The sequence below is a fragment of the Taudactylus pleione genome, unplaced genomic scaffold (genome assembly GCF_031769625.1).
Source record: "Taudactylus pleione unplaced genomic scaffold, aTauple2 ptg000247l, whole genome shotgun sequence".
NCBI classification, from domain to species: Eukaryota; Metazoa; Chordata; class Amphibia; order Anura; family Myobatrachidae; genus Taudactylus; species Taudactylus pleione.
This window is the reverse complement of record NW_028284649.1, coordinates 184,376-199,201: the sequence shown is the minus strand read 5'-3', so window position 1 is coordinate 199,201 and position 14,826 is coordinate 184,376. Positions and strand designations below refer to the sequence as shown.

The 14,826-nt window shown below is 44.5% G+C and overlaps 1 protein-coding gene across 1 annotated transcript in view; it reads right to left on the bottom strand.

Moving 5' to 3' along the window:
• The window catches only part of COL7A1 (collagen type VII alpha 1 chain), a 200,995-nt gene that overhangs the window by 126,023 nt on the left and 60,146 nt on the right, over positions 1-14,826 (bottom strand). The window contains exons 12-17 of the mRNA XM_088479830.1: positions 13,203-13,349; positions 4,850-4,966; positions 4,618-4,770; positions 2,339-2,461; positions 1,984-2,130; positions 284-409 (exon numbers count right to left, since the gene is read on the bottom strand). Of these exons, the coding sequence (XP_088335956.1) occupies positions 284-409; positions 1,984-2,130; positions 2,339-2,461; positions 4,618-4,770; positions 4,850-4,966; positions 13,203-13,349 (813 nt within the window). The remainder of the gene's footprint in view (positions 1-283; positions 410-1,983; positions 2,131-2,338; positions 2,462-4,617; positions 4,771-4,849; positions 4,967-13,202; positions 13,350-14,826) is intronic.

Below are 14,826 nucleotides of genomic sequence, written 5' to 3'. Positions count from 1 at the left end.
ACGGGAGGAAGTAGGAAGTAAATGGAATATCTTACTCTAACATGTGGAGAACATACAAACTCCACACAGATAGCTGCTGCATGTTGCCCTTACGAACATGTTAACATGATGAATAAGCCAAACTATACTGAACCCTTATTATTGTATGCTGGGATTTACCTGTATTTACACAGTGAATAATAGTTATGCTTTTTTAAGAGTTTTTATTATTTGGGGGGGTAAATACAAACAGTTATTTTTCACAGATAGTTCTGATGATTTGTCTCTGGCCCCCGAAACTCACCCTCTGAATTTGTGATCAGGATTCTGTATTGCGTGGCTCTGGGCACGCCGTTCCATGCCAAGCGTATACGTCCCCGTCTCGCAGACAAGACGCGTAGATTTGTTACAGAACCAATGGACACTCTTTCTGCGGAACAGAATGAATTACCAACGGGCACATGAGTTTGGCTACAAGTAAACATTTAGTAAATTTGCACCAAAACACAAAAGAGTATACAAAGCTTCACAAAAAACATTAAATAAATAAATAAAAATGGGAGATGTGAATGGTTGTGACAAAACCACCCTCAAACGTTGTGCATACTTGCCGACGTTCTGGCTTCCGGGGGCAGCCAGGTCTGCACAGTGGGGGGGGCATGGTGCAGAATAAGTTGTGTATGCATTGTGGAGTGTGGGGGTGTGACTGCGCAATTTTGTCATCGTGACGGTGGCCCCACCGCCCGCAACACAACACAAGAGAGGAATCGGTATGAATTACCGCCGGACGCAAGTTCAAATCCCGACAGCGGCTGCCCGATATAGGTGAAAATCCTGATCGTCCCCAGGTAAGTATTTACTAACCTAACCTCCCCTCCCCTAACCCTAACCCTCCTTAGGGCTGCCTAATCCTAACCTTCCCCCGAGTGCCTAACCCTAATCCCCCCTCTAAGTGCCTAAACCTAACCCCTCCTTCCCCGCCGCCTAAACCTAAGTCCCCCGGGGGGGTGCATAACCCTAAGTTTCCCCCGGGGTGCCTAACCCTCCCTCTCCCTAGTCTAACCCTAATCCCCTAGGGGGGTGCCTAACCCTAAGTCCCCCCCCGGGAGCCCTAAACCTAACCCTCCTCCCCCCTCAGCTGTCCGCAGCGGCGCCCAGCATCACTTCGATTGAGATGCCGGGCGCTGGACTCCCGGCGTCAGTAAAATGACAGGCGTCTAGATTTAGACACCTGTCATTTAACCCTCGCCGGGATAAAGCAGTCGGGAAGTCGGCCGCCGGGATTACGTCTGCCGGCTTCCCAACTGCATACCACAAGAGATTACTGGAATTGTGAAGGGGGCTAGGCCATGATGATGTAATGCAATTCAGCGCAAATCGTGTCATTGTACCCCCTGCTCGGAAGACTTGCCCACTTTTCTGGGAACCTCTCGGCCCGTTCCGGGAGAGTAGAGAGTAGGCGAATATGCTAAAGTGTTTTGATTTGAATTTGATTTTGGTTTGGGATTTGTTACACAAATTGTAAAAATAGCTAAAATCATGTAATTTGGTCCTGTTTACATGCAATCCAAAAGCTGAGATTAAGTTTTTTAAATCCGAGTTCCAAGTTGTACAGTAGATCCAAGCTGGGACCCCATTTCACTTGGAACCCAAAAGTACTGATGTGTTCAGTTTTCAGGAAAACCGAAACGCACATGTCTAATAAAAATACACAAGCTATTATTTACTATTCTGTACCTTCCCCGAGTCCTAGACATTGATGTGTGTAGACTCTCTTTCTATTCATTAATTCATTAATATTCTAATGTACTGACAGGCGTCTGGGTTCGCTAATGCACCAAATTCATCCACAACTTGACCTTGTGCATCCAGTTTTACAGAGCAACAACGGTACCCAATATTACAGGATATTCATTCCATTTAAGATCAAACTTTCTAGATTAGAATAAAAATTTTCCTTATTATAATCTGACACTTTATTATTTTGTTTAAATGGCAAATTACCAGTCCGGACAGTGATGGTAACAGGCAAGCCCTCTCGTCTGCCAATAAGTGCTGAGATCAGGACATAGTAAATGATATTTTCTTGAAGATCTTCAATGTCAATTGTGTTTTGGTTGCCCGGCACCAGATTTGTTTTTTCAAAGGATCCTGTGTGGATTTAATATCGAAAATAAATTATTTCACCATATTTTCACTGCAGATATTGACCTTTCAAGTGCTACCTAGTTCGTATGTGGGTGTTACATCATTTTTTATGTGTACATTTGTGAAACATTGTAAATCATTCAAATATGAATTTAAAGCTGCAGTGATGTAACGCATTCAGAGGACGCAACCAAGCAGTGAATGTCCTTACCATCAGCACTGCGAATCAGAACTTTGTACTCTGTCGCACCCACCAATCCGGTCCATGCCAAGCGCAACGTTGTGCCCGTCGTCTCTATGAGCCGCAAGTTTGTGATCACACCAACGGGCCCTTCTGTCTCAGGAAAAAAATATATAACATAATTATAGCAGCAGATTTGATAACGGCAAAATGCAAAAGGAAGAAGAAAACGGCATTTACAGAAACACCTGTTTAGTTATATGCCGCCCTCCCCATCACAGAACCTCTCATGAGTCATGCCCAATCATTGTCACAAGCAGTAATTGCCATATGTTATTGTCATTCATTTACAGCAGGGACAGGGAACCTCAGGCCCGGGGGCCGTATAAGGCCCCCAAAATAATTTGGTCTTTTTTCTGCTAGCCTCATCTGGCTAGCAGGGTGCCTAGAATGGCACCCTGCAGCCAGAATCTACGCAGCAGTGCCGCCTGGAGCATCCTTAGGAAGCTTCAGATGGTCACACCGCTGAACTTACAGCTCCCCGGAGTATCCCCAGGATGCTCCTGGCATTGCTCTAATCACCAACGATTGTGGCCCCGCCCCTGTGTGACATCACATGGAGGGGTCATGGCCTGCACCAGGCCCCGCAAATAATATTTTAAAATCAAAATGGCCCTCGGCAGAAAAAAGGTTCCCCACCTCTGATTTACAGGGTGCCACAAGGTGTCCTCAGCGCTGCAACGTGACAAGCAACACAAGTTACATAAATAGTTAAATACATAGGATAACTGTAAAGACAACAATACAGACAAAGGCAGGGGGAAGGGTTAGGGGGAAGAAGAGAGCAGGGTAGAGCGACTCACCAGCCTTGTACAAGCAAGAAATGATGGGTCATGCAGGCAAGGAGTAGGAAGCGCAGCAGCACTCATTGGGCGTCGATCCAATTAAATACTTAACTGACAATTTTTTTTTATCAAAAAGTCCACAAAAAAAAAATAAAAAATTAAATTTTCTGAAGTTGTTTTAAATATTAATTGGAATATATATTTAAACAAAAAATGCTTTGGAGGTGTCTCAACCCAAGCCCCCCTTCCCTTGTGTCCATAGGGCCCATTGTAAAATGACCTCCCAAGCTCCAGTGGCAATAGATCCTCAGTAGCATTACCCCCTCCCCCTTAGTGGTAATACTGTAAATCCTCAGTGTCATAACACGCCCCACCCCGGCATCAAAACGTCCCCACTGTGGCAATACCCATTCCCCTACACCCAGTGACGAGTGTCACTTTGTAAGTATTTTACACCCCCATTTCAGAAAAGACTTAATTGGGCATTACCCCCCAACTCCCCCAGGGCCAGTAGAGCCCCATTACCTACCCCCTTCCCTGACATTGCCACACCCCCACATGTAGAGGTCATCAATTCCCCCTGCTGCAGCTGACGTCTGCACTTGCAGAGATCAGGATAACAGGGCTCCTCTTCACACTTTTGGTAGAGGCGCATGCCGCCCACAGTGCCGTTCGCACAGCATTCTGGGGCAAAAATTCAGCAGTGATGTCGGTGGCCACAGACTGCAACATCACTGCCGGGAGGGACAGGGAATTAGTAGGAAATGTGTTCTGCACAGGTTTCCTCTTTAAAAGCTGGGGCAGGCAGCGGGATGGCAGGGTCACATGGGATGCAACCGTGTCAGCAAAAGCCCAGCTTGGCTAGGAATGCATCCAATGCAACCATGCCGGTTAAGCGGTTATAAATGATGTGCCATTGAATGTCCCACGATGTTCGACTGCGCACTTATCCACCTACTACTGTAGGCTGAACATCGCTATTTTTCCTGTGCACCTCTATGGAGTGCAAGGAAAAATTTGCAATGTTGCTGGCCACAATGTTCCCTACCAGAACCTCACATTGTGACCAAGATGCTAATTGAGTCACCCCCAATAAGCCTGTACCCCAAGTGGGTTGACAAACAGGATTGTAGCCACTGGCGGGGAAAAGGGACACACTGGTGATGGAGATAGTGCTACGAAACATGGACAAAGGAAGAGGGCCCTGCCCGTGAGGGCTTACTGTCTAAAAGGGAGGGTGTAACAAGGACAGAGGATAGATGGGTGGTCAGAATAGCTGAATAGTGAAATATGAGGAGGGCTGATATGCTTGTTTGAAGGTGTGGATAATGGTAGAAAGTCTGATTGATCGTAGGAGTGAGTCCACAGTAGAGGGACAGCATTTGAGAACATAGTGCAATATATATATATATATATTATATATATATATATATATATTATTAGTAGCATCACTGTTCCTCTCACCTGTTTGAGAGGCATTCGCTGGTGTAGCCACCTCTCTGCCATCATAGAGAGTGAAAAGGGTAATACGATACTCCGTTCCAGGACGCAGTCGGGTGATGTCATACTTATTGATGGTTGGGGGTAGTCTCACCACCTGGGGAGAGTTTCCTTCACCTGAGGACATCCAAACAGTTAGGCCCATCCATCGTGTTCAGGAGCTTCTGCTCCTCTCACACTATAGAGGCATTGTTACCTGCAGCTCGTATCCACTCGAGCCGATAGCCTGTAGCTTCTGGGATAAGATTCCATGTCACCTGGATTGAGGTGGGACTGTCTGCAAAAGTTCTCAGCACCTGAACTATTCCCGATTCTAGGCGAAGAGGAGAGCGTTACATCCGTGAGAGGCTGCTTCTATATGTGACACCATACTCAGATTGGAGCGAACACAGTGTGTTTCTTTAATGGAGAAAGCATATAAAAACAACAACAACCTAACTTTATGAACAGGAGACATAAATAACACTAACCAGGTAGTAAGAAGTTCCTGTGTATACTTCCGATGGCTGGTTTAAAACAAATAGTGCTATAAACACGTCACTCCTCCCATCATAGAAATGTGCTCAACAAAACTAAATGACAAAACATCAATGCTAATTACAAGCCCAGTCTTTGCAGAGCCTTCCGTACTCTATCTGGAGAATGTTGTAGATAGCCTCTGGCTTTTGGCAGAGATTCCTGTGGCTCCTTGTTAGGTTCAGGACATTAAACCTCTATTGATGTTTCTACTTCTGCACGGAAGTTCACAGTGTCCTGAACTGGCTTGAGGAAAACCTCAAGTGGAATATCTGTGTTATTTTGCTCAGGAGGTATATTTGAGTAAAGTAATATCCTTCATGCTAGGAAGGTTAGGGGTCACGTTGGTCTCAACCGATCAACTGGACTCAATTATCTGATGGATGTCACCACAATTCTCTCACCAGAACTTCTTACATCAAGGGTCCAGTTTTAGAGATCACCTTGGCTGCTTACCATTTGTCTGCTCTGAAATTACGAACAGCGAAATATCGAGAGCATCGTCGATAGACCTGATGGAATTGATTATTCTGTACCTCTTTCCTCACATCTGGCTTCACTAAATTCCACTGAGACCTCAAGTCACTCTGTAGGAGCAACACAGCAGGTGATTGCCCAGAGAGTTATTAATCTTGAAGCTGGAATTAGCATGGTGGCACTGTTTCTTTCCTTATGGCCTTGAGGGCCTGTATGAATCTCTCGGCCATGCCATTGGTGGCTGGATGGTGGGGAGCTGAAACATAATGTTTCTTTTTGTGTATGTTTGGATTTTAGCTGACACTAATTGCAGACCATTGTAACTACTATCTTTGTCTATTCTTGGCAAACACAGTCCTAAGAACAGTTATAGCTTTGTCTGATGTAGTGGATTTATTTTAATCACCTCAGGCCATTTGTGGTGAACATCAATGGCAATAAAAAACATACAGTCCAAGAACGGTCCTGCAATGTATATGTGCACCTGCTGCCACGGGGGGTGATGGTGATACAGTATCTCTATCCTAATCCTACACATTAAGGTTTCCTGAGATATTGGCAATTGTTCTTTCCTGCCAGTAAATCCATTATAAATAGTATTTCCAAACTCAGGACAACCATTGAGAGTCAAGCCAAAAGACTTTTGCTAAACCTGGGTGGTTCCTTGTTTCTCTGACAATTAGCTGATTAGTCACTGGCAGCTGAATAATTAGCTGGTTATGATAAACCTTCACAAGGGCTTTCTTACTGTCTTACTCAGACTGGCAAGGATGAAGTCGGTAGGTTATCAGCATTGCCGTGCATGTTGTTTGGCTTCCTTGAATTCAGTATCATACCTATGAGCACTCAAGAGCAAGGAGCATCATTGCGAATGAGTGATCTCATAGCTGGCACTCCCTTTAAAGAAAATGGAGACTAGCGGCAGGTGATCAGTAACCAGGGTGAATGTCTGTCTGTACAAGAAGAGATGGAATTTCTTAACTCTTCGAAAGCAAACTTAGAGCCTCACGATCAATCTGTGCATAATTTTACTCTGCAGTTGTTAAAGGCCGTGATGCATATGCAATTAGCCTCTCCGTTCCATTTCTCAAAATGCACTACAAGACTGCCCCTATACCATAAGCTGAAGCATCACATGCTAACCTGATGGGCAACTGAGGGTCAAATGAGATAAGGTTTTATCAGATGTTATCAATTTCTTGGTTTCCATGAAAACTTGTTCACAATCTTTTGACCATTGCAAGACTGTGAAGATGTTTGGCAAGAACTTATAGTTGTAATGTAACTGACTTAGCCTAATGATCTCAGCTGTGTTACTGTGAGCGACGTGCTTTCAACACAGCCTCCATTTTGTCCGTTAAATTGTGCATCCCCTCCTTGTCGATCACATGTCTACAGTAAGATATTTGCTCTTTGAAAAATTCACATTTGTCTTTATGGACCCCGATGGGCACATTTACCAAACACTGGGTTTTCAAAGTCACCGATTATCGTCGGCTTGACTGATGGACTTAAAAATATCAACTACAATCAAATCTATCTTGTTTAGCATTCATTATTTCCATTTTGAATCCATTGATCAAAGCCACCAATCATCGGCTTTGAAGACCCGCCGGTTAGTCCATTTTCTTGTAGTCAATGAAGGACCTTTCGGTAAATTGTCAAGGTGCTTGGCATCATTTCCGCCAGTGACAATAATATCATCTAGATAACACTGCATACCTGGTATATCCATTGCTCTTTGCCAAAGAAAGGGGCTGAATGCTATGCCAAATATAAGCCAGTTGTATTGTCACAGTCCTTTCTGTATATTTATGGTCTTTGAAGTTTCTTCCACCACTATCTGTAGATATGCTTATGCCACGTCCCATCCTGATCAGTGCGCAAAGAAAGCCTCGATTTTTGGTTGGGGATATTGCAACAGGTGCAAAACTGGATTTATCATTGTCTTGAAATTTCCACAGATTTGGATGTTTCATAAATTTCCTTTTTTTTAGGACTGGTACTATTGGTATGTCCCTCTCACTTCACTCTACAGGAGAAAACACCCAGTAGTTTACTAACTTAAATTATTCTTCCTCCGCCACTGACCGGATAGCATATAGAACCAAATATGCCTTACAGAATTTCAGGGCGGTTCCAGTTCAATGCAGGCCTTCCACCAGAAGGAGGCAACCAGGTCAGCACAATAGGGGGCTTGGCACAACATAGATGGGCTGTGCGGGGGGCAGGATGGTATCATCGTGGCCCCCGTCTCCGCTATACAATGCCAAGATTACCGGCGAGATAAAGTGGGGGTGCGGTCTACAATCACATGAATCGGCTCACTCGGGAAGTGGGCATTGTTGGGAGGACATGGACAGATCTAGGAGACTTGAATACTCCTCTAGGCGGCCGTGATTCGGGAACCTCCAGGCATTTCGAAAGAGTAGGTAAGTCTGGTGTAATGCCACACTTTCTGTATATGTGGGCCAGTCCTTAGTATAATTGTCAGACCTGGACAAGCATCCAAAATATGCTGCCATCTCCTTATTTCACTTTTTCAAACGATTCACTTGTAGATAAGAGATTTCAGTAATCACGCGGCACAGAGCACACTCCTTTCCCAGGCTCAGCGAGAATTATCACCACATTGCTGAATAAATTAAACAACTCTCACTGACAGTCAGATGCTTCGAGAAGCTTCCCAAACTGCCATCCACTATGTCTGTACGCAGCTATAACCGCCATACATAGCCATACAACAAGATTTGTTTTAATCTTTGCCGCCACTGTTACACCTGTGAGAGGATATATATACTGTATATACTGTATGACACCAGACAGTGTGCTTCTTTTACCATAGAACAGCATGTAATGATAATGTAACTTTAGGAACAGAACACATAACATACTGCTAACCAGGAAGTAACATAGCAAGTACAAAGTTCCGTCCTATACTTCTGCCGGACAGTCTAAAACAAGTAGTGCTATAAACACCACACTGAGTAATATATTATTCTAGTAGTTCTCAAACTCGGTCCTCAGGACCCCACACAGTTCTTGTTTTCCAGGTCTCCTGGCAGGTGCACAGGTGCATTCATTACTCACTGATACATTTTAAAAGATCCACAGATGATTCTGTGAGGAGACCTGGAAAACATGCACCGTTTGGGGTCCTGAGGACCAAGTTTGAGAACCTGTGTATTACTCCAATAATGTCACTCTAACAATATTAGGTCTAATGTCATGCACATACGGAGCATACTTTTTTGCATCATTCAGCTTAGCGTGTCCACTGCATAGGTGACCATCGCACCTTTTCCTACAAGGCGAGTGGGAATAGCTACTGTGGAACACCCTATTTGAGGAAATAAAGTCTGCTCAATCTGCAGGATCAGATGACTGAGGATCCTAGATGGACAACTAATTTCAGAGACCTAATCTGATGTCCTTCTGACCGAACTGACCATTATATGTAACAACATGTAGAGAACATATATTCAGCACATCCATAACCAGGGTTAGTGCGAAGTGGCAGTTGCTTAGTGCATAAGAAGGCTGAGGGTGCCAGTTCCACCCCACCGTGGGGAGTGGGGCCGTTTGCCAGCTACTCTGTGGCGCCCTGACATTCATTGCATAAATATAATCACAATTTCATTGCATTTAACCAGATGATGACAGCAGAATATATAAAATGACTTTCATTACTAAATGCCACGCACATGGGAACTATTCTAAAAATCATCTACTCATAATAGCTACACCCCTACTCCCATATATATAATATATATAATATAATGCAATAAATTAGCATTCTCTGCTCTGAATGTGGAAATTCCCCTTAGCGACTAATAAGAAAATAAAAGTTAAAAATCAATGTTTAAAACTAAAAGTTAAAGGGGTTTTCAGTTTAATGTAATTGTAAAACACTTGTTACAAACATTTGGTTGGTACAGACAGACCCATTTATAACCTCATGTTCTCATGACCCTTTAATATAAATGGTAGAACCTAGCAAATGTTTCTGCTACCACCAATCAGAGCTTCCCATGTTTTGTTCCGTTTTATTCCTTAGCAGCCGATGTACATGGAAAGTTCCCGGTTGGCTTCAGTTCAGTGGGAGAGAAGCGGCCAATCAGATAAAAGATGCAGGGAAAACATTTCTTCTCATTAACGTTCCAGATTCCCATCTGCAGATTACTCGTCTGTAAACCATTTGTTCATGAATAAGAGGGAAAGTACGAATAAGTATCACACAGAGATCAGATACATCAAAATTGAATTCCACACAATTTTGTATTAATACAGAGGTTCCCAAACTCTGCCATTACAATGCACAGATTAACAATAAATAGCCATGATTGAGCACAGGTGACTTAATTAGAACCTTAGTCAATTTGATTTAACCATCTGGACTCAAGCATGGATTTCCTTAAAACTTGGACTGTAATGGCGGAGTTTGGGAACCTCTGCATTAATATATATAAACCATCAGCCATAATGGTGTGGTATGATTGGTTGAAAGTGTCATGTCGACATGGTCTAACTGTCGACATGCTTAGTATATTGATAGTGACCATATCGACATCTATCATGTCTTCATGGATGACATGTTGACATGATGTTCTGTCGACAAACATTCCTGGTGGTCTAGTGGTGTCTTACTTTCTCCCGGCAGCAGTGGTGGCTCCAGCTTCTTCTTCTGGGTTCCGGCGGTCACGTAGGGAGCAGTTCCGACGGCAACATTTCAACAGTGGCGACTGTGAGCATTTTAAACCCTATCCCTAATCCCAGTCCCTACCTTTAACCCTCACCCTAGTACCTAACTTTAACACCCACCCCCTCCGCAGCAGCCTAACCCTCCTAACCGTTGGCATCCTCAGGATGTCGACATTTCAGATGGCGACATTTTGAACATGTTGACATGCTGATGATGTCAACATGGTGCCTGTCAACATGTTGAATCATGTTGATATTTCAATATTGACATTGTGGTATTGACATTATTAATGTCGAAACGGTTACTGTCAACCATATGACCGAATACCAGCCAACCTGCCATAACTTTAAAACCACCTGCCTAATATTATGTAGGTCCCCTTGTGCCGCCAAAACAGCTCTGACCCGTTGAGGCATAAGCTACACAAAACCTCTCGAGGTGTCCTGTGGTATCTGGCACCAAAATAATAGCAGCAGATCCTTTAAGTCCTGTAAGGTGCGAGGTGCGGCCTCCATGGCTCGTACTTGTTTTTCCAGCACCTCCCACTGATGCTCGATCAGATTGAGATCTGGGGAATTTGGAGGGGGTTCCGGTTGTAAGGTCGATAATAAAAAGGTCGTCACTCTATAGGTCAACACCAATTGGTCGACAGTCAATAGGTCGACAGGGACAACAGATCGACAGGTACACAATGTCGACATGTGAATGGCCGAGCCAAAAATGGTCCACATTTTTTTTGTTTTCTAGGGTTAGGGCTAGGCACCTACCAGAGGGTAAGGCTCTAGGAGGGATGGTTAGGGTTAGGCACCTACCCTGATGGTTACGGTTAGGCACTAGGAGGAACAGTTAGGGTTAGGCACCAAGTGGAAGGTTAGGTTTAGGGTGAAGATTAGAGCTGTCTTGACCATTCCCATGTCGACCGTTTGGTCACGTCAACCTTTTGTAATGGTCGACATAGACCGATGTCGACCTTTTGTATGTCAACCTATTGTACATGTCTTTGTCCCTTTCGATCTATTAACTGTCGACCAATTGGTGTTGACCTATACAACGTCAACCTTTTTAGTGTTAATAAGTCAACACCTTGAACTCTTTGTCATGTTCCTCAAACTACTCCTGAACAATGTTTGCAGTGTGGCATTATCCCGCTGAAAGAGGACACCGCCACTATGGAATACTGATGCAATGAAGGGGTGTACATGGTCTGCAACAATGTGTAGGTAGGTGGTGCATGTCAAAGTAACATCCACGTGAATGACAGGACCCAAGGTTTCCCAGCAGAACATTGCCCAGAGTATCACATTGCCTCCGTCAGCTTTCCTCCTTCCCACAGTGCATCCTAGTGCCATCTCTTTCCCAGGAAATGACGCACCCAGTCGTCCACATGATGAAAAAGAAAAAGTGATTCATCAGACTAGGCCACCTTCTTCCATTTGCTCCATGGTCCAGTTCTGACGCTCATGTGCCCAATGTAGGCGCTTTTGGTGGTGGACAGGGGTTAGCATGGGCCAGGGGAGTTTCTAGAGAGGATGGGGCCTGTGTGCAGTCTCCGTCACGGGCCCCCTCCTCTCCGCCCAGCGGCCGGCAGCGCACTGAGTGGTGCGCAGCCAGCGCCACACTTAGACTCTGGGCACTAGAGTGTGCCCAGAGTCTATAGCCGATGCGCAGGTCACCGGGAAAATGGCCACAGTGGCCATTTTACAAATGTTTTTTACAGCGCAGACACCTGCGCCGATGTGGGACTCAGGAGAGGTAAGTATAATATGGGTGCAGGGTGTGCGGTGTGGGCCCCACCTGGACCCAGGGGCCCGTGTGCCCCGCACACCCTGCACCCATTATAAATTACGCCCTTGGCATGGGCACTCTGACCGGTCTGCGTCTACGCAGCTCCATACGCAGCAAGCACTGTGGTCACAGCTTCCTATAGACCAATGGTTCCCAAAATCGGCCCTCAAGGCACCATTAATAGTCCATGTTTTAAGGATATTCATGCTTGAGCACAAGTGTCTTAATTAATACCTACACAATTTGATTTAACCATCTGCACTCAAACATGGATATCCTTAGAACCTGTACTGTTAGGGTGCCATGAGGACCAAGTTTGGTAACCACTGGCTTAGACTGTAAATATTTTTTCTTCTAGCATACATATGGGATAATACACCCGCTACTGCAATTTATGTGGAAATTAAATGTCACATTGTGGATCTGTCATAATAGAAATACTGGTCACATATATCTTCTAATAGCCGTATTAATTTTCAGTAGAGGATGCCAGCTTTCTTATAATACACATTTATCTAATCACTGATGTAATGACATCAGAACTCACTGATTAAGTGATGGCATCAGAACTCACTATTTATATACAGATATAGGAGTGTTTATATATATATATATATATATATATATATATTAATGCTGCTTCTGTAGTATAACTTTTCCCGTGAGCAAGTGTTTAGTATGTATAGATATATATGGCATAAGTAATCTGTATAGAACAGATGCATTTCAGGAGATCTTAGCCCAGGTACTGTAACAGATTAGCAACGCAAAGCCTCCAGTCCCTGAGCTGCTAAGCGGCAGAAAGAGAGGGTTCAATGCAAGCGGTGCCAGTTAATAGCACAAGCCCCGCCCCCGCAGAGCAGCTTTATCCAATCAGTGACGCCGATAGTAAGATATGCATTTGTACTGTCCAGGGTGACAACGCAGGATGAGGACCCATCACTCTCTGTCGTCTCTCAAGCTGCGATAATCCCCGGCACAGAACTCTAAAATGCAAGGAGGGTAAAAGCCGGGAAACAAAATTAATCCATTTTAGGTTGCTTTATCCTTTAACGTTCCTCCGTCCCACCTGTTTTCACTCTGGTAGACACAGCTGGTCCTTCCGTGGCTCCAAACAGTGGCCTGATGGACACAGTATACTCAGTGCTGGCCTGCAGATTTCGGATGGCGTAAGAATTAACATTTGGGCCCACGTCAAAATCTTTAGTGTCTTCCTCTGTAAAATAAAAACAGATCAGTAACCTGGCACTGACAGGGTCGCAAGTATCTAGAGGTGTGTACTGCTACTGGCTCTGCATATGGGTGCATACAAGCTATTTTTGCATGCACTAAGCACTTTTTAGTATTTAACCATTTTGTAGCCACTGATTTATTGCTAATACATCTTCTAATGACTTCAAAGCAACAAACACATCTATTGTAGAGGTACGTCACAAGGTTGCATGAGGACGGCCAGTTTTGTGTCGTTTCTTGTTGAGCTATTATTGTGTTGCCAGTCGTAAACCTGACTTTGAATGGCTGCCAGCAATTCCTTCCAGCTAGGTAACTCCCTGCGTTGGCCTTGTGAGCGGAGCAGACAATAGCTGGCATCGGAGAGGGCTCCAGGGGGTACAGAGCTTTACGCTGCTCATATCAAAGGGACCAGCTCCACGTACATTCTCACTCGTTATTTGTGCTGAGGTTTGGGATCTTATAATAAGAAAACAAATTAATTCCATGAGCTACTATCTCCAGCGTCTGACTGTTCTGAGGAGAACCCAGATCTTCTTAAAGGAGTTCTCTCTCTCTCTCTCTCTCTCTCTTAAAGCTCTGATTTATGCTCACTTATTAATCTGTCTTATGTTATAGGACAGGGGAAAATTATGAACAATTAGTAATTAGAGGGTGGATTCCTATATGGTTGAGAACAACTTGCAACTAATTAATTTCATCATTGTATAACAATCCCCCCAAGCTCATTTCAAAGCACCCCACGCCAAAAACTGTCCAATCGAGCGCCTGTATTAAATTCATCATAGGCTATAAATACTGCAGAGCAGACTGGAAACCATGTTATCATTCAGCTAACTACCCTGTATTTAGGGGCAAATGCTATTTTACACTAGAGCATAAAATCAGCTTATAGACCAATAGATGGTATACAGACGGGAAGCCGGCTGACGTAATCCCAACAGCCGGCTTCCCGATTGCTGTATCCCGGCGTGGGATAAATGACCGGCGTCTATATCTAGACGCCTGTCATTTTCCTGACACTGGGAGACCGGCGCCCGGCATCCCGATGGAAAGCCGCGGGGGGGGGAGGGTTACGTTTAGGGCACCCGGGGGGGACAGGGTTAGGCACCCCCCCGGGAGGGTTAGGGTTAGGCTGGGGGAGGGAGGGTTAGGCACCCCCAGGGGGGATTTAGGGTTAGGCACCCCCCTGTCCTTGCGTGTGTATATTATTAATACGTGGCGCCAGTACTTAATTTCTTATTGCCACGAATACAGAAGCAGCATTAAGAAATTATAAATATCAGGTCAAAAACTCGATAATTAATAAATAGGTCCCTAGGACATGAGAAGTTATAATGGAGGGACAGTAGGTGGCGCTGTGCTCTCAGTTGTCACTATATAGTCTCTCCTTGTAGCAGTGTACTGTCTTCCAGAATCAGATTTTTATTGTTAAGCCTCCATGTTAAGAAGTTTTTACTTGT